Below are 24,364 nucleotides of genomic sequence, written 5' to 3'. Positions count from 1 at the left end.
AGGATTTAAATTTTGCAAGTCTTAGATTGGATAGCCATCTAAGTTTGTAATTTTTGAGCTTATTTGGACCTTGTATCATGTCTTAGTGAGCACATTGTAATCCATAATTAAGAAAACTAATGGAGTATTTCTTATTGATTTGAGGATCCCTAACAATTATTTTGTGTGTTTCTTTATTACATTGCCTTCCTTTGCTGATTTCTTGTTGTTCAGTACATATATTCTCGCTTGCTAGTGTATACGTATTGTATGAATCTTGCCATGTGCACCACTTGGTTTGTAAACAGCCCATTTAGTTGCAGTGAACCAAGCCTAGTCCTTTCAAACTACAACAAGAGGGTCCGGGGTCCTTGCTTAAGCTTGGGCCTGGACATCATCCAAAAAAGCGACCCTCACACCATCAATCCCGTTTGAAGCTTAATCATAGCTCCACTAATTTGCTGACTTTCAACTTTTGGCTGGTATATATTCTAGCATTCTCCAATGCCGTAAAATTCCTTATTGTCTAGTTTTACTTGAATTCCGGCAAACTACCCGATTAAATAAAGTAAGAACATGAGCATAATGATTCTAGTGTAGGAAAAGAAAAAAGAAGAAGAAGAAGAAAAAAGAATTCCCAAAGATTAAATTTTTTGGCATAAATAGAAGAATGTATAAAATATTCATCGAAAAATTGAGAGAGAAAGAGAGAGAAAACCTTTTTTTTGAATTCCAGCAAACTACCCGATTAAATTAAATGAGAAAATGAGCATAATGATTCTAGTATAGAAAAAAAAAAAAAAGGATTCCCAAAGAATAGTAATTTGGCATAAATAGAAGAATGTATAAAAAAATTCATCAAAAAATTGAGAGAGAGAGAGAGAGAGAGAACCTTTTTTTGTTATAGAAAACCATGCATAGAATGGAATAGATAGTTACAAATTTATAGTATGAGAATGTGAAAAAGAAGAGACAAAATATAGGAAGATGAAGAGAAAGAAGAAGAATAATATTTATGTAAAGGGTAGTGGGGAGATGAAAATAAGAAGAAGAATATTTATAAAGAGGGTAGTGGGGAGATGAAAATGTAAGGGTGGAGAAAGGTTGAAAAAAGTGTAAATATTAAAATAAAATAAAAAGTGAATGTTAAAAACAATTATAGAAAAATTGGAAAGAAAATGATAATGAGGTGGATGTTGATGTGGCTCAACTGGAGCGTAATAACAATAAATGCTGCTCTTCAGCTTTTAGATATATATATATATATATATATATATGGATATGGATTAATTACTACCCACACCATGAATCCTGCCCCCCCCCCCCCCCCCACCCGCCACCCCCAAGCACATTGTGCTAGGGGAGGTATCAACTAGCCTAAGAAGTTTGGTGGTATGATTATGTACTAGTTGATGATTGAAAACATGTGTTTTGCAATATTGAGTAATGAAACTAGCATTCAAACTAAATGAAGAAAACGAATATTTTGTTATGAATGGTTTACCCTTTGTTGTTTTTGCTTAATAGAGCTGTCATTTTCAACTTTTTTTTGTTTTTTATCTAATATATGAAGTTGAAACCATTTTTTGTTAGTATAAAAAAGGTTGTGAAGAAGCACAATCATTGGACTAAGCAAAAACCATGGACCTCAAGCCTTGGTGTAGTTCTGTCCTTGGGTTTGATCCATAAGCAACTTCCAATCAACCTAGAACCCATAAAATGACCAAAAGAAAAAATTAACGCTTCAAAAGAAAACCCAATTCCATTCAATTTCAGTTGTTATCATGTAAGCATCTTTGAGCTTTTATTTTTTTTTTTTTAATGGTGAATATAATATATATATATATAGAGAGAGAGAGAGAGAGAGAGAGAGAGAGAGAGAGAGAGAGAGGCAACATACAAAAAATGAAGCAAATCAACCAAATGTGAATATACTTTACTCATACATTTCATATGTTATTGCATACTTCACTCATATATTTTATATGTTTTTTTCCAATTTCAATGGGGGAGGGAACAGGGGAATGGGACAACGACCATTGCAGCAACAAGGGTCACGAAAGCAACAAATTGGTTGCCCTTGTATGCTTCCAATAAAAGCTAAGAATGCCATCAATATGATCATAAAAACTTTCACCACAAATTGCTTATAACCTTCCATTAACACTTACTCCTGGAATTCTTCAAATAGCAATTGTTAGTTGTCTTGAGTTGTAGAATGAAAGAAATCTAATATTTGCTAGAAAAATATGAATTGGCACAACTAATTGAAAATATTTGTGTTCATAAATAGGTGAAAAAATAATTTTGATATGAAAACTCTTGGGAACACATTAAAGATCTCATTTATTGAATCGTCGTTTTACCTGCCTTTTTGAAGAGCTTAATGAACGTTTCCTTTCTATCTCCGCATAAATTGTCGTTTCTTAATCCTATAACACTAGTCATTTCTTATATGATAAATAAAATGAAACTTGGAGGTTTGTCTTTTTTAGGGTTTATTTATTTATTTTTATTTTCTTAGGGTAACAAATGCCCAGATTAAATGTGATTCAGAAACCCAATAATTTTTTTCTTTATATAACTTATGTGCCTTGATTATAAAAATAAATAAATTATATATATATCGTATAAAATTTTGTTTGCAAGAATTGATGGGAATTGTTGATTACTAAATCTATTAGTAAATATTAATCTCACGAAAGCTTTGATTCAATATATATCTAATACTTATTAGTTCCTATACAGATGATGCCCAACAAATGATTTATTTATGCTCAAAATATTCAATTGATTGGCTGAGACTTTTTTGTGGCATACTTTAGATTGAGAAGGATGCATATTGTTTAATTATGTGGGGAATTTGATATTAATGGACTTAAGATTTTTTGCACATCTTTGCTGTTTTATTTTTCTGATTGGTTTTCCTTATAATCCTTCACTAATGAATCTTTATTAATCTCACTCTTACGTTGAAATTATTATATAAAGGGACCTACTTACTGGTGAGTTGATTCATGATTTTCATTACATGACAATGAGAAATTAGAGTTTATAGATCAGAGGAAAGGGCTTTATCGATTCTGTTCCACTAACAAGCACCCCTACCATAGAACAATTGACTTTGATGTACATGTTGATCACTTCGCATACCATGAAAAGGGCTTTAGAGTTTTTGTTTCTCCGTGTGGTCAATGAGAATAAATGGATTGTGTGGAGTCAGGTTCACAAATGGATACCACCTATGAACAACTGCATTATTTGCCAATGGAACTTCATATTTCAGCATTGATAGCACTATATCAGGAAGTCTCACTGCTAAAACAATTTTTTAAACAACTTAGATAGAATCTTCAACACTTCCATCACACATCAACTGCACATTGCCATCACTTCGGGATCATTGTACATGGATAATGAATTCACTAGGAAAAGAAGTTAGACTATTTCGTCGACACAACAATGCATGCCAATTCAGACTAAAAACTTACTAATTTGGCCAAGTCTTCCTCGCAGTGACCATCATTAATATGAACAAGTTTATCAGAATCAACTTTATCAAAAAAAAAAAATTCATCAAAAAATGTTTAGCAGAATCAAGTCATCAACATCTTTCTTACTTTCAATTTTTTTTATTTTTTATTTTTTAATTCTTACTTTTATCCCATATAGCAATTACTTGCCCCTATAGCCCTAACAGTAAACAGCTTAGAATATGTAAGCAGCTTATAACCTCCCAAATGAATAGCATTATGCTCAATATTGCTAACAAAGTTCCGCTTGAAATTCTTTCTTTCAAAGAAATATCTGCTTATCATCAGTTCGTTATAAAGCCAATCTAGTTCTTTGCCCAGCAACTTAACTGGCAAACATAGCAGCCTCAGCGGATCTAGTAAAGGCAACACACATGATTCAATGACAAACCATCATATCTTAAAAGGGCAATAAGGAGGCCACATTAGGTTTAAGTTTGCAGTTACCAGAAGAAAATCAAATCCACTCCAAACAATATAGAAACAAATTGTCACATATAGAAGGGTCAACATTGAATTCTGATAGAGAGAAGCACCCCAATAATTACCCCAGAATATTGAAAATATTGAACATAATATAACATTATTCTTTAAACTTTTCTAAGTGCACATCATTATTTCATCACCATGTTTAGGACACAACAAACAGATTCCAGTAGGATCCATCATTGCTTATGTATATAGCTCCAGTCTTCTGGAATACATATTGGGGCAGCCTCATGATTCTGCATAAGCAGATTGTATGCAACAACACCATTTCTTCTGCTGTAAACATCAAAGTGAAAGCAATATGTTAACCATTAAACGTCATTGTAAAGCAACGTGGTAGTCCCATCGATACACTCTGAGACATTTTTTCTCATGCATATCTTCATTGACAATCATAACCATTAACCAGCCTCAAATGATGGCAATATAAGCTATAAACCTAAATGAAAAGTGAGTATACATGCAAGAATAACATGAATGTAGTAGTGTAAACTAAGACATGACATCAAAGAAGAAAAAATGAGTGCAGCAATACTAAGGATGGATTGATTAGAAATGGTAAGTGCAGAAAAGCTATAGGAAGAATAAAACTAATATTATCTGAGGATTGATTGGATGATACATGGCTTACAATGAAGTCTAATGGCGGAACAGATTTACCCCCAGTCATAGCAGTAATGGCTTTGTAGATGAACTAAGGCCACCCAAATTTCTTTACACTAAGTGAAGAGAATTCCACATATTGTCAAACCATAAGATTTAACAGCATAGAGAAAAATAGTAAGGATGAACTGATTTGAAATAGTAATTGCAGAAAAGCAATAGGAAGACCAAAACTAATATTGCCTGAGGATTCATTGGATGATACATGGCTTAAAATGAAGTCTAATGGTGGAACAGATTTACCCCCAGTTGTAGCAATAATGGCTTTGTAGATGAACCAAGGCCACCAACATTTCTTTACACTGAGTAAAGAGAATTCCACATATTGTAAATGATAAGATTAAACTGCACAGAGAAAAATTTGGGACTCCAGAACTATTGAGTATAATGTAGATGTGGGAGCTATATTGAAAGTAATTCTAACAAAATTTTGAGAGCAAGATTAGTAATTGTTTGAGATGTAAGAAATATGTTTGAACAAACAGTATTCACTAATTCAACATATATTTTGAGGAACATCACAGTATCTTGGCCGCAACTAAAGAAATAGTGAATTATATAGTGTAAATTTGATTTTGATACAGATATATGATCAAAAACAGTTGTAAGTACTTCAGTATTCTTCTGATAATGAAGGTTCAGATGAATATTTTATTTTGTCAACCTAACACAATCCTCCTGCTTTTATTGGGAATCAAGGCCCTCAAACATTGGCTTAAGACATTTTCTGTACTGCTTCTTACCCAGAAAAACTAGTTCAAACTAAAAGATGAATAATCTTATATGATCTCAATTGAAGTAACATGGACTGGCTGTGTGAAACGAAAGGCTCAAAGCATAAATTTGAACAAGGCTCTAAACAAATCAGAGTGGAAGCCAATATATGAAATATGCAAGATTGCATCTTACAGAGTTAGGCTTTCCAAGAACTGCTCTGTGCTTATATTTTGAGTCATCCTTTGGTGGTGAGCCAGGCTGTCCACCTGTCTTTCTCTCATCCCGAGCCTTGTTGAAGATTACTGTGAACCCCTCAGCTGAGGCTGGGTCGTTGACATCCCATTCACCAAACTTTGGCAATGGTCTATCCTTTTCCTGTAGACATTAGAAATTCATATGATTTGTATGACTAATGAAATCTTCTTCCATGATCATATATATAGGAAAATATAATACAACAATATGAATGAGATGTAGAAGGATGGGTGCTTCATATGCAATTAATGAGGCAACCAAAATAATTGTACCATTTTGATCCATAAGGTGATATTAGATTCTTCTAAGAAAATATGTGCTTATGGAACAGGATACAAAACAGAAACATTGAAAAAATAAATCAAGAGGTCTTATCACTAAAAGAAGTAGCTTCTTGGACGATTATAAGCTGTTATGGTGGCAGGCAAGGAAAGTGAGACCAAGACCCAATACTGTAGCAGCAGAGGAGGCCTACTATAATTGGGGAAAGAGACAGGGAGGGGAAATTGATCATAAAACAAACTTCATCCTTTTTTTCTTTTTCTTTTTTCAATTGTTAAGAAAAAGATTCCAAGGTTGACAGTGAGAGCCAATACTTAACCAATATCCATATGCAGGATCTAGATATCACATCATATGGTAAGAAACACGTATCAATATGACTGGTTTGTTTAAGTGAAAACAGTACCTCAATGGCTGGAGTTTCATGTGTTATTAACAGTATCACAAAGGAAGAAGAAAACCAATGAAATCAAACTAAAAATGTCAAGAAAAAAGAAAATTTTATAAGGAATAGTCATTGAATCGCAATAAAACAAGCAAGAACTAAGATGATAGAAAAACTCATTGGAGAGTAAACAATCTGTACTGACAGCAGGCAGGATACAAAATGTGGGCATAAAGAGAAATGATAACAATTCCTTGTCAAGACAAAGGGACCAATCCACTTTTATTTCCGAAAGGCCATGTTATGGACCGGATAACCATACTACTGAAATTCAATGTACAAAAACTATTCTTATGAGCTATAACCATACTATTCTTCCAAAAAAAAAAACTACTCCTATGAGCTCATACTAACTTTTATCCAAAATTTCAAACTATCCTTAGAAATAGAGGATAGTTTGAAACACTATAATCAAACTATTCTTATGAGCTATGACCAAACAAACAAACAAAGTTCATGAACTGAGGTAACAATCAAGTCAAAGTATGAAAAATTCAAACTTTATAAAACTGGGCATCTTCATTAAATCCATTAAGGTTGCACTTCCAAGATTTAACTTTATACAGCAAAGATCAAAACCAACATGTGTTATTGCTGAATAAATACATACACACACACAAACATACATCATAAAAAATCAAAGGTAACACAGTTAACATCGTTAATGAACAAAACCAGAACCAAAATCAAATCACATACAAACAAAAGGACAAAATAGACCAAAACCCAGAAGCCAAAAAACATATTGGAAACTAAACAAATCGAATTCCTCTCAAACAAACATACACACATATCTATATATACGCATACATGTAGTATAGTAAGAATTCATTTTCTGGGTATTTGGGGTGTGAGTTGGAACGTACCGCCATGACAAACAAAGAGTTAAAAAGTTTAAGAGAGATTGAGAGAACTCAAAGAAACTCAACAAAGTCTCTATCTCTCTCTCTCTGTATGGCCGACTCCTCTTCTTTGCTGATGATGATTCGTTTTCCTTTCGTTTCCTTTTTCTCTAGCTTGGAAAACCAAGACAGAGAGAGAGAGAGAGAGAGACAGAGACAGAGAGAGAGAGCCAATAGTTTTAGAGAGAGAGAGAGAGTGGACCAATGGGCCAGAAAAGAGAGACAAGGACATGTTTATGGAGATTAGAGAGTGGGATTAATTGAGGGCCCACCTTCTCTCATTGCTAACGCCCAACGGCTTTTCCATTTTCCATTTTGGAAAAAAAGTAAAACTGTTCATTCAATTTCTTTAGTTAAATTATTCAATCATTTCTATAGTGGTAGCTACTCTATTATTTATTTAGAAGGTTAAGATTCGCAATCTATTCCTAGGCCAACGAAACTTTTTTTTTTTTTTTTTAAAGAAAGTTTTAACAGTCCATCATGATAATAATTTTTTATTATTAAATTAAAATTTTAATTAATTTTTAGTGTAGGTGAAAATTGACCACCTTAAATCTTTTATTTAACTATTAAAAATTTTACTAATTGAGCTAACTGAAATTCACTTTTAAGCCAACGACTTAAGACTGCAACTTTAAATAGCTTTTTAATATATATTTAAGTGTTAATTATATAATACCTATTTAACTTTGGATAATGAACTTTGGATTTTAGAAAGGTCCCAAAGAAGAAAAAAACTCCTATTTAAGTGGCTATCAGATCACAAAACCTTAAATTTCAGTAATAAACCTATTTAAAGAACTATTAATTTTGATAGAGAAAGAAAAGGAATAGTCTGTTCACATTTCATGTTTCATGTGTTTGAGAGGGACAATGATTTTTTATACTAGATGTTTACTATTTAGGATTCGAAATCACACGATATATTTAGGGAAGTCACTTTAAGCTTTTTACCGTCTTCATTTCTTATTTATTAGTTTGATTAGTCAATACGTGTGGGAAAGTTCATATGATTTTGCCATGAATGTGTTTGGTAGAAGATTTGGACATGCCTTTGGTTGAAATTTTCAACTAACAATCTCTCTGCTTGTTTCAAATGAAATTACAATAATGAAAAATAAATCCATCGATAATATATATATATGCTTCATTATTGAAACAAATCTACTTTAATTTAATTTCTCAAAAAAATCTACTTTAATTTGTGCACTAATCTTTTCTTCTTCTTTTTTCTTTTCCTTACTTTCCTTTTCATTTTCTAATATATATATATATATAGAGAGAGAGAGAGAGAGAGAGAGAGAGAGAGAGAGAGGATAAAACTTAGAGAAAATTCAATTAAAATTTCAAATTAGAGTCCAATTTTATACCATGTGTCTAAATTTATATGGGACCCACCATAACTATCCTTATAGGTGTTCAATTAGCATTTGAAATCTAGTTCAGAGTGAATTCAATTAAAATTTAAAATTGCAGTCCAATTTTGCATCATGTATCTAAATTTATATGAGCACCACACAATAATTAACCCTTCTAATTTAGATACCTAATCTCATGCCATCTGTCCAGTTTAACTTTTATTAACTTGTGCTAGTGACTAATACGTGCAAAAACAAAAAGACTTTTCCCATAGCCTAGAAAACCTCCAAGTCATCTATATCTAACCGTTGACCTCTCAAGGTTTTTTTTTTTTTTTTTTTTTTTTCATCTCCTTACTTATCTATAGAGGTTAGGAGATTCTATCCTTTTGCCCCCTATTGAGCAAAACATTTGGCAATATGTCCCTATTTCAAAACTATATAGGGGCATGCCCCTATTTCGATACTCGATCATCGTAAAGCCAAGTTACTTAAGGAACTCAACTATTAGAAAGCTGAGTTCTGGGCAGTCTGTTGCCACGCTGGATCGTCATCGTGGCTTTTCCGCAATAAAATATTCTCGCGTTACTGTTTAGAACTCGGCAATGGGGAAACCGAGTTATATGCAGAAACTCGATCCTTTCGAAAACGAGTTACTGAGGGAATTTCAATTACATGTTCACGCGTGAGGTGTTCTTGTCATATGCTTAACTCGATGAAGGGAAAATCAAGTTTAGTAATGAATACTCGACTCTAACATAATCGAGTTATGCTACTACTTACCTCCTCAGTACCCAAAACAAAATCTCCCCATTTTCAAATCAGCTTATCCTCATTTTCAGAATTTCCTTCCGGAAGTTGTTGTTATCTCTCTATCATCTCAAGTGAGAAACTCATTTTCTTCTTTGAAGTACATAAAGAATTTTATGGTGTAGGCAAAGAGTAGTTTTAGATATTACAATCATCCATAATGTATGTTTTTGTTGGAGAAGAATTTTCATTTGATAGGTTGTATTACTCGTGCTTTGGTATTTTCTTAAATGAGTGTTATGTGAGTACATTGGGGTTATATTAGTTGTTTGGTGTTGTAAACTTTAATTAGTAAAAATGACAATCTATAAATTTGCTACAAGAAATGAACAATAAATCTAATTTGGGTGATCAGTGTTATGTGTGCACATTGGGTTATATTGGGTCTTTGGTGGTTTAAATTTCATTCACAAAAAATGAAAATATTTAGATTTGCTAAAACTAATGAACAGTTAATCTTTATATTTGCAAAAGTTGAACATACATAATCATCATTTGTCAGACATTAACAATAAGATTATATATTACACACAACGTGTAGACATTAATAACAACGTCTAATGTTTATGATCAGATGTGAGTGTTAGCATTTCATTTTTAGCATGTAATAGTACACAAATTTATGAATGTCTTTGTCGTGTACCATCTTATGTAGATATACATTATTTATGAACAATTGATGCACACTGTTAACTCTGATGTTATTGTATCCAGCGTCAATGTCTGGTTCTAGCAACCCTTTCATCTATAGGCCTTGCGATGTGTTCACTGCAATGGGTCGTTGTTGGGTATTGGAAGATGAGTTCAGCTATCCAATCAATCTGAATCTGTGAAATAGTGCAAGGGTTCACAACACCATGAGGCATGAGTGGGCTTGGTTACTCCGTGAACAGGAAATGTTCTATGATGAGTTGGTCGGTTATAAGTTGCTGATGCCTCGACGACTCGCATTGCAGATGCCAAGAGACACAATCGACGAACTTCATAGAGCATTGAAACGCATAAGAGAAGAAAATAATCGAATGAAGATACATCCTAATTGATATCAGACCTAAGTCGAGATAGTGGAGTGTGAGTTGTACTAACAAGCACAATACATGCAATCACTTCTTGCTACTCCCATTTATCAATTGGACGTGGAGATGTTAGATGAAGAGTAATTGTGTCGTTGTGTAATTGGACTTTGTTGGAGAACTATTTCCCTTAACTATGTTTTAGCTATATGTGTGTCACTGTTAGTGGAGTGTAAGTTGTACGAACAAGCACGATACATGCAATCACTTCTTGCCACTCCCATTTATCAATCAAACGTGGAGATATTAGATGAAGAGTAATCGTGTCGTGGTGTAATTTGACTTTATTGGAGAACTATTTTCCTTAACTATATTTTAGATGTATGTGTGTCACTGTTAACTCAATCATTTGATGTTATTGTATTCAGCGTTAATGTATGGTTTTGGCAACCCTTTCATCTATAGGCCTTACAATGTGTTCACTACGATAGGTCATTACTGGGTATTGGAAGATGAGTTCAGCTATCTAATCGATCTGAATCTGCAAAATAGTGCAAGGAGTGGGCTTGGCTAGTCCGTGAACAGGAAATGTTCTATGATGAGTTGGTCAATTATAAGTTCTAGGTGCCTTGGCAACTCACATCACAGATGCCAAGAGACACAATCGACGAACTTTGTAGAGCATTGAACTGCATAAGAGAAGAAAATAATCGAATGAAGATTAATCGATATTGGACCCAAGTTGAGATTCGAGAGCTAGTGGAGTGTAAGTTGTACGAGCAAGCACGACACATGCAATCACTTCTTGCTGCTCCTTTTTATCAGTCAAACGTGGAGATGTCAGATGAAGAATAATCGTGTCGTGGTGTAATTGGACTTTTAGTTGTATGTGTGTCACTGTTGTTGCATTTGTATTATGTAAACCTTATTATTGATTGTGAGAAGCATGCACGTTATTCCTAATCTTGAATATTCTCACATAACGCATAAAAGTTAAATATTCCCATACAGGATGTTTTTCAATATGCATCTACGGCATATCGAACCAATTTATTACATGCATAACATAGAAAACTTAAATATTCTTACACGATGCCAACAATATGCTTGCACTGCATATCGAACACTAACGGTACTAACATTATTAACTTAAACCTAGACATAATACACACACCACATAGGCATTCATTCTGATAGGTAGTCCTCGTAGCTGAGGACATTGTTACGTTCTGCCGAAGTGAGTTGCCTGCTGGTGGCAGCAGCCAGCTCTTCCACAAGTTTGTAGCATATGATACCTGCACCTACGAAGTAGCATAAGATTATTCTCTTTTTTAGTCTTAGCCACTGCATGCTCATATTGGTGCATGTCTTGTTGTGGAAGATACGGTCGACGAGAGGTGCTCCGAGTTGCACGAGATCATCGGGCAGAGTGTTGGACTTTTTCATGTGGAAGTCCCACTCCCACCACAGTCCTACATAGTATGCTCTCTCGTCGGAATCTCTCTCCCTCCTATAGTTATCTGGTAAACGAGGTAGCATCCAATCGCGCGTTGACATTGGAAAATGTGACTTTAGATCGGTAGTGTAGATGTCTTGCAAGGGTAGATGTAAATGTGACTATATATAGGAGTTTTGCAAAGGCAAGTATTCACAGGAATGTGACTATACGTAAGGGTAAGTATTCACGTGAATAAAGATGACATGACTCGACAGTGTGTGAAATAGTGTCGGGTTGTTGAGCAGCACATGTGGAATTGCAAACATGACTTGGGTGACTAGTGGCATCTATTGGCAGATATGGTTCACTGAAGGGGTTTGATATGACTACAGCTGGTGCTACAACACCAAGCTGGTGATGTGTACTGCAAAAGAGGTTGCGTATTTATTCACGTGAAGACTATTCAGCATTCCTATGCTTCATCTGACATGACTTGACGAGACAGTGGTCCTCTGCATCCTTGAAACAGTGCATTGCAAAAGGATGCATATCTATGTATTGATGTGAGTGTGGATGATATGACTGGACAGGGTTCAACAGTGCCGAGCTATTGGGCAACACATGCAGAACTGCGAACATTAATGTCGCAATGGTGGATAGCTCACCCCCAAAATTGATGCATAAACTTTTCAGGGATGCTCTGCATTCTTGAAAACGTTACATTGCAAAGGGTTGCATATCTGAATATTCACGTGAGTATGGATGGATACTTTTGGTCAAGGCTCAAAGTGCTGAGCTATTAAGCAGAACATGCAGCACTGCAAACATTAGTGTAGCAATGGTGGATAGCTCACCTCCAAAATTGATGCATAAACTTTTTAGGGATGCTCTGCATCCTTGAATACGATGCATTTCAAAGGGTTGCATATCTATGTATTCAAGTGAGTGTGGATGGGTACTTCTAGTCAGGGCTCAATAGTGCCGAGCTGTAGAGCAGCATATGTAGAACTGTGAACATCAGTGTAGTAATGGTGGACATCTCCCCCTAAAATTGATGCATAAACTTTCCAGGGATGCTTTACATCCTAGAAAACGGTGCATTGCAAAGGGTTGCATATATGTGTATTCACGTGGCGAATCCTTGCTTTAGGAACCATATGGTTTTTCTGTGAAAGAGTGCTTGGTCTGTGTGGTTTGGATGAGTCTGTATGTATTGAATCTATTAAATTTTGCTACAAGTAATGTACAATAAATCTAATTTGGATGATAAGTATTTCCTACATTACAAAGCAGAGGACATTGTCCAACCAAAGCACAAGAATCATATGTAGCAACAAAGAACAGCAGGGAAAAAATGAGTAAGTAATTTCATATAAACTTAGCCAAACTAATGAACAATTAATCTTTAGATTTGCAAAAGTTGAATGTACATAATCATCAGTTGTCAGGCATTAACAACAACATTCTATGTTGCACAGAACGTATAGACATTAACAACAACGTCTAGTGTTCATAGGTAGAAATTTTTGAAAATCATCATTGCTTGAATCTGAGAAGTCTAAAATATCTCTTTCATCATTTAATGCAATAACTTCATTAATAGACTTGATGGCTCACTCTTGCGCTTTCCCTTTTAGATGCTTCCTAGCTTTTTGGATTGCATAAAAACGGTCTAGTTGCCTTTGTATTTGATTGTTATCTTGTTCAAGACGAGTAAGTATGTTGGCAGGTTTATCTCTAGGTAACTTGGCTAAACGTGCCTTAGGAAATCGTAACCTGTGCCATGACAATACACCTCCAACTCACACCTCTTCTCGTATAGGGTTGACCATGATGGTTCTGCTACGGTAAACTCTATTACGGTGGTATCTGTACTTAGTTTTGTAGGTTTGCCAACCATAATGTGCCTGACGCTTTCAAGACTCTCGTACATGTATATTGGCATATTAACGAAATCTCTCTTCTTTCCAACCCATTTCCCTCCATAGTGGTTTGTGTATGTTTGTAGCTGTTGATCTGCTTGAACTTGTAATAATCCATTTGTTGAAGTAGATCTAAACTTGTTTTACATTGTACGATTTGATGTTAAGGCGTTGCGACTCATGGCTTAGTCAATCTACGAAGTTAGTGGGGGTAGAAATAAGATCATTATTGTGGTGCATTTATAACCTCATTTCATGGTCCAAGCATTATAATTTCAGTTTTTAAGGCTTGTCATATCAATACAGGCTGGAAAAACACTATATGAATAGGATTTTAAATGTTCACAATGTCACGGTAAGATTTAAAGATGTGGGCGGTAGTTGCAGTGTTCTTGAATAGAGCATCATATTTAATTGACACAGTGCTATGTCCCTGGCACCAGGGTACGATTATTGATATATTTAAGTTATAAGTTAGGATTTTTGAGTTTTTCAAGGGTAAGTATTCACGTGAATGTGGATGATATGACTGGACAGTGTGTGAAACAATGTCGAGCTGTTCAGCAGCACGTGTGAACTCGCGAACATAACTTGGCAGAACAGTGGCGTCTGTTGACGCATGTGATTCGTATGACTACAGTTGGTGCTACAACAGCGGGTTGGTGATGTGTCTTCAAAGTTCAAACTTGGTTATCTTGAAACTTCGCTATATTAATTGTGTTTGGTCTTTCAAAAAACATTAAACTTCAAGGTGTTTATTATCTTTGGTCATTTTCAAGGATGCTAGTCAAAACGCTCTTCCCATAATCCGTGATTACTAGTTAGAAGTAATAGCACATGGTAAAGCCATCTTGAACCCTAAAACTGAGCTGTCAAACAATCACATCTCATAAATATGTATATTCAAAGCATCACTTGCTCTCAGAACCATCACTCTTACAAATTAAGCAGCCCCACAGCCTGAAACATTGAAATATCTCTTGTAATCATAGCCAATTACTGTTACACTGCAGATTTTGAATACATATTTACTCAACTGTTCGATCAAATATCGTGGTTATATACATTTGATTATGGGAGCTTAATCAAAGACTCGCCAGTCTGAAGTGAAGCCCAACTGGAACTGACTTTTAAATCTATTATAACTTTGTTATTAGGGGCTTAAGCTCCCTCTCCCCCCCCCCCCCCTCCATGTATGTTCCCTATGTTCAGGTTGTTCAACTTGTATAAATTTTTGTATAGATATTTTTGTTTTCCTATTCTCGAGCCAAGAATAATATGCATAGATCTGTAATTTAACTATCCTTTTAAGCACCATAAAAAAGTGCAAAAATTCAATAAATTTGAAAACAAGGAAATAGACCAAGTTTCAATTTCACACTAGTCAATTAAATGACTAGAACTTCCCATAAAAGAAGTTAGAGGCACAAAAAACACCTACAATTCTGCAACATTGTATGTTAAGTTTCAATAAATAGCTTATGGTTAAAAGGGTGTCAACAAGACTATAAGCTTGTCTATTCTCATTGGATTATAGAAAGAATAAAATAAAATTTGTGAAATGATAGTAATAAAAAACAAAGAGTAACTTAGAATTAAGCAATACCAGCAAAAGGAAAATGTGTGGAACACTTTTGTGCCAATTATAAACCATTGAACTAAAATATCATTTTAGAGAATTAACCAAATATGCTTCTGAGTCCATGAGATTAAGTTGGTAAATCATGAACAAATATATTAATATTATGAGTTTTTTAGTGTGGCTGGAGTATATTTGAAGTCTATTCCAAGTCCTAGAAAAGATCAAGGTTCAAGCTTAAGAAGAACCAGAGTTTTTGGAATCTCAATACCATCTCGACACCAACAGCTCAACGATCTTTTCGTTTCCTCATAGCTGCCTTGGCCGGTCTCATCTTACCTGAAATTGAAAGCAGAGCACACTACTTGAATGCACAAATTCCCTCCAAAGTAGAGTTTAAAGAAAGGGATAGACCATGTTTTGTACTTTGTACGTGTATGTGTATGTGTATGTGTATCATTATTATTATTATTATTGATAGACCAAAAATGTATTGACCCTTGTGATAAATTAATTCATTAATTAGCCAAGTTTATTAATTAATCAAATTAATATGCAAACCTGTGGTAGCACAAACAAATCACCAATAAACTAAAGTGTAGTGGAAAATAAATTGACACGGTAATCTGTTTACGAATGGGGAAAACCAACACGGCAAAAACCCTACCGGGTGATTTTAAAATCACTACTCCCGAGAATCCACTATTATCAAAACAAGTGGTTACAAGTAAAGGAATCCCAATACCTTATACTAACCTACAGTTGAACTCTTACCCAATACCCAATTGGACTTGTTCTGTAGTGACAATCTCTCCTTTTCAATGCACGGCTCCTAGTATGTGACTAACCAATTGCACGGATCCCAGTACGCGACTTCAATCACCAACTAGAGAAGGATTGTTGGCTGCAAAGTTCTTCAGTTCATCACACGATGAAGATTGAGAAGCTCATTAGTTACAAAACCCTACGGTGTACAAACACAGCAGCTTCTTCACAAAAAAGATGAACTAAGGCAAAACTAGGTCTCCGATTACAATTTGCTCTTGTGCAATTGTGCTCTTGGCTGTGTAACTTGATACGGTCCTTAAAATAATCCTTATATATGTTTAGGGTTGTGAGAAAAGAAAGCCCAAACATACAATCATGGATTGGATGAAAAACAGACTCGAAAATCTGAGTTTCATAAATCTCAATAGATACCCTATCTGTCTAGCTACTGTTGAGCCACGGGCTAAAACAGCTCTTCAAGGCTTGATAGATGCTAGCTGTCAAGTTTTAATGAACAACACTTTTCACACTTGAATCTTGGATAGACTTGCATGGCTTCAATACTTGGACTTGAACTCTTGTTCCTTGAAGTATTAAACACATTCTAGATCTACCCAAATACAAGTAAAGTGCGTTTTGTCAAAGGATTAGCCAATTATATGAAATAGTGACATATGTTCCTAACATGTGAAACACGTATGTCCTAACAATTTCCCCCTTTGGCAATCCGTGACAAAACCAAAAAAAACAAATGAACATATGAGAGGAGTCATAAATCACTCAACTCATACTCGCTTGTTAAGTACAATAAAATATATCCTAATGCAAACTCTTGAAAAACTTTGCAAAAAGAGAGTTCATGGCAAGTAGACTTTGACAACCTGTTTTTCTGAAACACTTAAACAAAACTTATCAAGGCATCTTTATGTGAAACAAAAATAAAAAATTGCATACAATATATACGAAATATGTGCATAAAGAGATAAAAGAAACACCACATGTAAGGGTAGGTGAAAAACATACATCAACATATAAAGAATGTAAGTACAATGTATGTCAAAATGGTCACAAGACCCATGTACAAGAGATAATGTATCTAAAGTAGAAAGAAAAGAAAAGATACAAGTATCCTCACTACATCCCTCAATATCAACACTCCCCTTAAAAAAAATCTTTTATACTAACTCTCCCTCTAACTATGACTACTCTCATATCCAAAACTACTCCCCATTTTTGTCACGAATGACAAAAGGTACATCTCGTCAGCATTGGAAGAGCTAGCATCGCCATCATCCTCATCCTTGGTAGCAATAGCATCATCAACATCATCCTCATCCTCAGAAGCCTCTGGAGAAGGTGGAAGAGAAGCAACAAAGCCACCCATGATCGCCTGCCGTCGTGCAATACAACCAACACGGGTGTTCACCTGACACAACTCATCACTGAGAGTGTCAAGGCGAGCATCCACGTGCTGAAGCTGCGCCATGATGTCCTTGAGAGTCACACCACTCGTAGAAGTAGAAGGAGCAGATACGGATGGAGCTGAAGGAGTGGGAGGATTTGCTGACTCGGACATCCTCGAATGAAACTGTGCCTCACTCCGTTTAACAGTAGCGGCATCTATAGCACCCATGGTAGAAAAGTGGTCGGACACGGGAAAGAAAACAGAAAAATGGCGTAGATCCTCGTGATAGCCGAAGGGAAGATGAGTTTATCACAGATCGTCGAATTCCTATACACATCTATGATAGAAAGAATGAAATGAGAGGGAAAATCTATACTAAGATGCTCAAGAAGGGAAAGCAAAAACCGAGCATGGGGCTCTGTGATAGAGTTATAATAAGAGAGGGGATGTAAGACAAAAGTTATAACCATGTTAAGAAAACGTGGACCTTTAGCAAAGGTCGAACAGTAAGTGAACTGACGCTCACCCCAATCAGAATGGCGCTCACAAAAAGCAGACATAAGCTCGTCTTTAGACATAGTCTTAAGACGCTCACAACCAGGGTAGTCAGGATGCGCTACCCTAGGGACATAGAGCACGTCGGATACAATATCCGGGGTGACCACGATGCGCTTACCTCGAACGCGAGTGGAAAATTAGGGTACTGAATAATCGAATCCATGCATGTTGGAGTAGAACTCCTGGATTAGCACGGATGGACATGTGACCGGGCCGCCACATAGTGACTCCCATTCCCTACTATGGATGACAGTGGGAAAGTCAATGTCGGAGAAGTCCAACAAAATGACTTGGCATTCCGAATGAATGCCTCGTCAGGAAAAGTTCTCAAAGAAGTCCGATTTGGCCTTCTCATCACGGAACCGAATGTGAAAGGGAGTAGGATCAGAAGAAGTGGATGCCCCGAAACGTAGAAGGTTCTGAGACGAGGTAGATTTGCGTTTGGGTGTCATAGAAGCAGATTAACGCAAACAGAAGAAAGAGAGAGAAAGAGACAATCAGAAAAGTCTCGAGCAATTCAAATATATCAAAATATATTGAAAAGAAAGGACGTATACATGGGAATGCATGAACATGTGACATGCAAATGTAATTGCATCATGGGCTCAGCCCAATCCAATCCTACCAACACACAATCAGATAACATATATAACACACAACTAAATGCATGAAATTTTAGTTATAATGCACATGAGATGCAATGCATGAAGTGTTAAGATCACATAAGCATAACCCAACCCAAAAATTTCACCAAAACTTCATCAATTTCAAAAAACCCCAAATTTTTCAAAAAAAAAATCCCAAAATTTAGGTTAGAATGCACGAACATGTATGAAGAAAAACAAGAAAAGAGATCATACCTATGAAAATGCAAGCAAACGATCAAGGAAAGAGTAGGGAAGATGAAGTGGTTGAGTTGAGAATGTTTAGGAGCGAGAGAGATGAGAAACTGTCGAGAGAGATTGAAGGAGTGAGATCAGAAATCGCAACGTACATATATATAGAAACCTCATAAAGCTCAATCGATCGAGATGTATCGAGGAGCAGTCGAGCTTTAAAATGCGTCTCTAAGCTGTCAAGGATCTAATGAAGATCAAACAAAAGAATTCTTCACAAAGAAGCTCGATGGATCGAGGATCTGTCAAGGAGCTATCGAAGGGACAGAAGAATTCTCGATCGATCCACATAACTGTCAAAAGGTGTCGAGATTGTGATAAAAAGCAACTGAAGAGCTCGATAGATAAGCCAGGTGTCGAGGCGCTATCGAGATTGCTTAAAACGATTTTTCAAATGAGGAAAAAACACAGATATGAATGCAATCAAACAAGCAACTCAACCAACGATCCAATCAACATTTTAAGCTCTCAAAATCATCTCTCAACAAAAATATTAAGCACATAGATCCTAAAACACACACACACACACACACTAAACAAGTCTAACCAATTTTATATTTAAAAAACAAGTCAAGACAGTTTAGTGAGCATACATCAACACATGTAAACATTGTAATGGCCAAATCACATTGTACCTACACATGTATCAAAAGTAGCAAAGAATATTGCGTGTTATGTGTGAAAAACATCGCAAGATTGCATAACTGTATTTATGTTATGACGATTTGAGATATGAGTAAATCAATTTAACTCACACACGATCATAACTGCTTGATGGGGACTATCACCTTCGAGGTACATCCTATAACTCTTATATCTCCTAGAATACACGCTTGCAATCATATTTTAAAGCATTTTGATCTTTTTGCTTTTTATTTTCTTTGCATATTTTTCTTTTTAAGAAAACCATGCATGGACATATAAGAGATAGAAAAGAAATACTCAATTATGTTAAGCTTTTAGACATTGCACTTTTGCTATGCTGAAGCATACAGATGTTATTTCATGATTGGCGGGCAACAATGGTGAGATGGTTATTTATGCCTTTCTCTTAGGATTTTCTAGTCATTCCCGTAAAAAAGAGTGATACGAGTGTTAAGTACAATAGATTACTTACCTTACTCATCACAAATAAAGAGCCACAAAGCTTACTTGCTTAGTTGTGTATAGAGATACTCATCTAAGCTACAAGAGATACAAAGTTTAGAAAACTTTGTTTCAATGGTCATCCAAGGTGCACAAGCACCAATGTACACATACACACATTGTTTTTGTATTATTCAAATTTTTCAATTTTTTTTTATGAGAAAAAAATAACCAACAAAAACATGATAAACAAAGCAAAGCAATGCATAAAACTAGACTGACTCAAAACAACAAAGCAAAAACACACAAGTAATGCAATCAAAAACAGATAGGGAGAGAGAAAAAGTGATTAAATCACTTAGAGCCCTTTTCCTTTCACACCTTGGAAGAGCCTTTCCTTTGAGCAAAGCCTTGAAACAGCGGTGAGGGGGAAGAATTGAACCCATTCAAGTTCGAAAGGAACATGAGGGCTTTAAAAAGATCTCCAAGAGGTGCAAGAGAGGATGGAAACTGATTCTAGTTTCCTGATGCGATCATGCCGTTACTCTGTTGAGTGGCTATTTACTTATAGCAATTAGGTCGAGTATGACCGGCTGCTCCACAGTGATGACAGAGATGCTCCTTCTTCTGTTTAGGCTTTTGAGAGTTAACCTTCTTAGCCCTAGGATTTTTAGCTTTTTTCTTATCCTGCTTAGGGGGTGCTCCTAAGATGGATTTACCCTTATCTATGTTCTCACTAGTTAAATCAATTTTGACATTAGGGTTCTCAATATCAACATTATACTAGGAGAAACAAAAACAATAGCACTAGTAGAAGTAATATTAGGAGAAGAGAAATCATACCCTAAACCAGTTCGATCGAAAGCAGATTTCTGAAGACTGAACATCTCATTGAGCTTAGCGCTTAAAGTTCTTTCTAGCTGAGCTCTGACTTGGAACAATTCTGCCTCAAGCTTCTTGGTCTTCTCAGCTAGGAAGTTGTTCTCAAACTTCAGTGCTCCAATAGTCTGATTGGTTTCATCAAACTTTGTGGAAAGCTCTTCACGCTCAAACTCCACATCACTAAGCTTCTTGGTGGTCAACCTATACAATTTCTCATGTTTTTCTGAGACCTTGTACAACTTTGCATAGGCTGTATGGATGTCATCTTGCTCATTCATCTTATCAAATTTTGACTTCACCAAGCTTTCTTCTTCTTCCACACCTTCTACAATCCCTTCAGTAGGATTGACAATGGCAATGGCAATGAAGGCATTTAGTATTCTGTCATCCTCATTTTTTGAATCATTCTCAGGTTTGGTGTCGCTTAATGTAACAGCAAGTGCCTTGCTTTTCCCAATAGACTTAAGATAAGTGGGGCACTCCTATTTTATGTGTCCAAAGCCTTGACACCCAAAGCACTTGGGTCCTGAGTGAACAGTGTACTGACCGCCATTCCTTGCATTCTTTTTCCCTTTGGCTTGGTTCTTGAACTGAGAAGAACTAGATTGCTTACGGTCCTTGTCGAAGCCCTTTGCATTAGCATTCTTCATGAACTTCTTGAATTGCCGGGTGATGTAAGACTTCATTTTAGAATCTTCATCATCAGAAGACTCATCAGTGTCACTGCTCTTGGCCTTCAATACCATGCTCTTGCTCTTGCTTAATTTCCCGATCCTTGTCAAACCCAACTCTTAGGTTTGTAGATTACCAACCAACTCTGTCAAAGGAATTTTGTCAATGTCCTTTGATTCCTCAATGGCAGTGATCTTGGCATGGAATCTCTCAAGTAGAGATCTGAGCACCTTTCTCACAATCTTGGGTTCTGAAATGGTTTCCCCAAGATTAAATATTGAGTTCACTATGTCCTTGAGCTTGGCATAGAACTCATCAAATGACTCATCCTCCTCCATCTTAATCTCTTCGAAGCTTGTAGTGAGTCTCTGAAGCTTCGAATCCTTTACATCATTGGTTCCCTCATTGTTGAAGTTTGCCACCTTGATCTTAGCATCATCCCAATCGGCTGGCACTTCCTTAGGCTTGATCCAGCCTATCTCCACAACTTGTCACACCTTCTCATCTAAGGACTGTAAGAAAGCTCTCATGCGTACTTTCTAGTATGCATAGTTAGTTCCATAAAATAAATGAGGTACAATAAGAGACTATCCTCTATCCATGACAAACAGGGGTCAATGGATCTTCACAACAAAGATTAAATCCTAATCAAAGTGTGCCTACTCTGATACCACTTGATAGGCCAAAAACGTATTAACCCCTTGTGATAAATTAATTGATTAATTAGCCAAGTTTATTAATTAATCAAATTAACATGCAAATACATGGTAGCACAAAAAAATCACCAATAAACTAAAGTGTAGCGGAAAATAAATTGACACGGTGATTTGTTTATAAATAGGGAAAACCAACACGGCAAAAACCCCACCGGTTGATTTTAAAGTCACCACTCCTGAGAATCCACTATTATCAAAACAAGCGGTTACAAGTAAAGGAATTCCAATACCTTATACCAACCTACAGTTGAACCCTTACCCCAATACCTAATTGGATTTGTTCTGTAGTGACAATCTCTCCTTTTCAATGTACGGCTCCTAGTACGTGACTAATCAATTGCACGGATCCCAATACGCGACTTCAATCACCAACTAGAGAAGGATTGTTGGCTGCAAAGTTTTTCAATTCATCATACGATAAAAATTGAGAAGCTCCTTGGTTATAAAACCCTACGGTGTACAAACATAGCAGCTTCTTCACAAGAAAGATGAACTAGGGCAAAACTAGGTCTCTGGTTACAATTTGCTCTTGTGCAATTGTGCTCTTGGCTGTGTAACTTAATACGGCCCTTAAAATAATTCTTATATATGTTTAAGGTTGTGAGAAAAGAAAACCCAAACATACAATCACGGATTGGATGAAAAACAGACTCAAAAATCTGAGTTTCATAAATCTTAACAGATACCTTATTTGTCGAGCTGCTGTCGAGCCACGGGTTAGAACAACTCTTCAAGGCTCGATAGATGCTAGCTGTCAAGCTTTAATGAACAACACTTTTCAAACTTGAATCTTGGACAGGCTTGCATGGCTTCAATACTTGGACTTGAACTCTTGTTCCTTGAAGTATTAAACACATCCTAGATCTACCCAAATACAAGTAAAGTGCATTTTCTCAAATAGTGACATATGTTCCTAACATGTGAAACATATATGCACATTACTTGAATGCACACATTCCCTTACAGCCAAAGCAGAGTTTAAAGAGAGGGATAGACCTTGTTTTGTACTGTGTATGTGTATGTGTATTATCATTATTATTATTATTATTATTATAGCCCATTATTGTTTGGAATAAAAGTAGTTTTTATAGAGTAAAATTTGTGAAAAAATAACCATATACACAGCAGTAGGCATTCATAATTAATTCATAGTTATTGATATTATTATATGCATTTACTCCATTGGCATATCTAAATGAACTATTAGCTTGACATTAATGCAACGTTTGGTGGGATGGAAGTCTAAATGAAGAGAGTCTCAACAACTGCGCTATATATACATGTACATTGGAAGAAGTTCCCAGGGAATGCATGATATTTACCGTCACCAATCCCACAACTAGGGGGATGTATGTTAGTGCGGAGTGATCTTCGCAACCCATGTACTAGCTCAATATTTTCACTCCGTATCTGTTCAATCTGTGCAGCCGGTTCATCGGGGTTAGGAAGTGAAGGTTCCTAGGTGGGCTCTGCCTGAACTACAGGTGGGGTCGGTCGGCCAGGTGTAGGTACAAATATACAGCCACCCTCGTGGGCAGAGCCGCTGAACAATAGGGGAGACAGCCAAGTGGGTGGTGGGGATCGAGGGCCGACTTGAGCACTGGATGTGTGTTCTGCACTATCATCATGGCCAACGGGGTGGGATGACCCAGCAACAGCGTCAGGCATGCATCACGATGACCCGACGCCATCCATGTACTGTATATCCTAATGAGAAATCCCAAAAACCAAATAAAATTATCTTAATTTGTCAACCCAGACCATGCAAAAGTGGATAGGCTTGTGCATTAGGTTCAATGGCCTTTTTTATAATATGATTTTTTTTTTTCATGAGCAGTGCAAAAAAGTAAATGTGAGAATCTATACTAATTCAATCTTATAACAACATAATTTGTTCAGTTTATTCCACCTCTTAATTGTATATTGCCACCTTTCAAACAAAGCAGCATGGAGTAATTGAATAATAAATAGAAGTTTTTAAAAATGAACTGGT

At 36.0% G+C, this 24,364-nt stretch overlaps 1 protein-coding gene across 1 annotated transcript; it reads right to left on the bottom strand.

Moving 5' to 3' along the window:
• Positions 1 to 3,955: 3,955 nt before the first annotated feature.
• LOC142617260 (protein NOI4-like) lies at positions 3,956 to 7,476 on the bottom strand. The gene is made up of 3 exons (XM_075790038.1): positions 7,230 to 7,476; positions 5,574 to 5,756; positions 3,956 to 4,277 (listed from the first exon to the last, which is right to left on the bottom strand). Exons 1-3 carry the CDS (start codon positions 7,233 to 7,235, stop codon positions 4,230 to 4,232), a joined length of 237 nt encoding a protein of 78 aa, XP_075646153.1. The 5' UTR covers positions 7,236 to 7,476; the 3' UTR covers positions 3,956 to 4,229.
• Positions 7,477 to 24,364: the final 16,888 nt, after the last annotated feature.

This window comes from Castanea sativa, chromosome 11 (genome assembly GCF_040712315.1).
Source record: "Castanea sativa cultivar Marrone di Chiusa Pesio chromosome 11, ASM4071231v1".
NCBI lineage: Eukaryota > Viridiplantae > Streptophyta > Magnoliopsida > Fagales > Fagaceae > Castanea > Castanea sativa.
The sequence above is the reverse complement of the archived record's forward strand: the minus strand, read 5'-3'. Positions and strand labels throughout refer to the sequence as shown.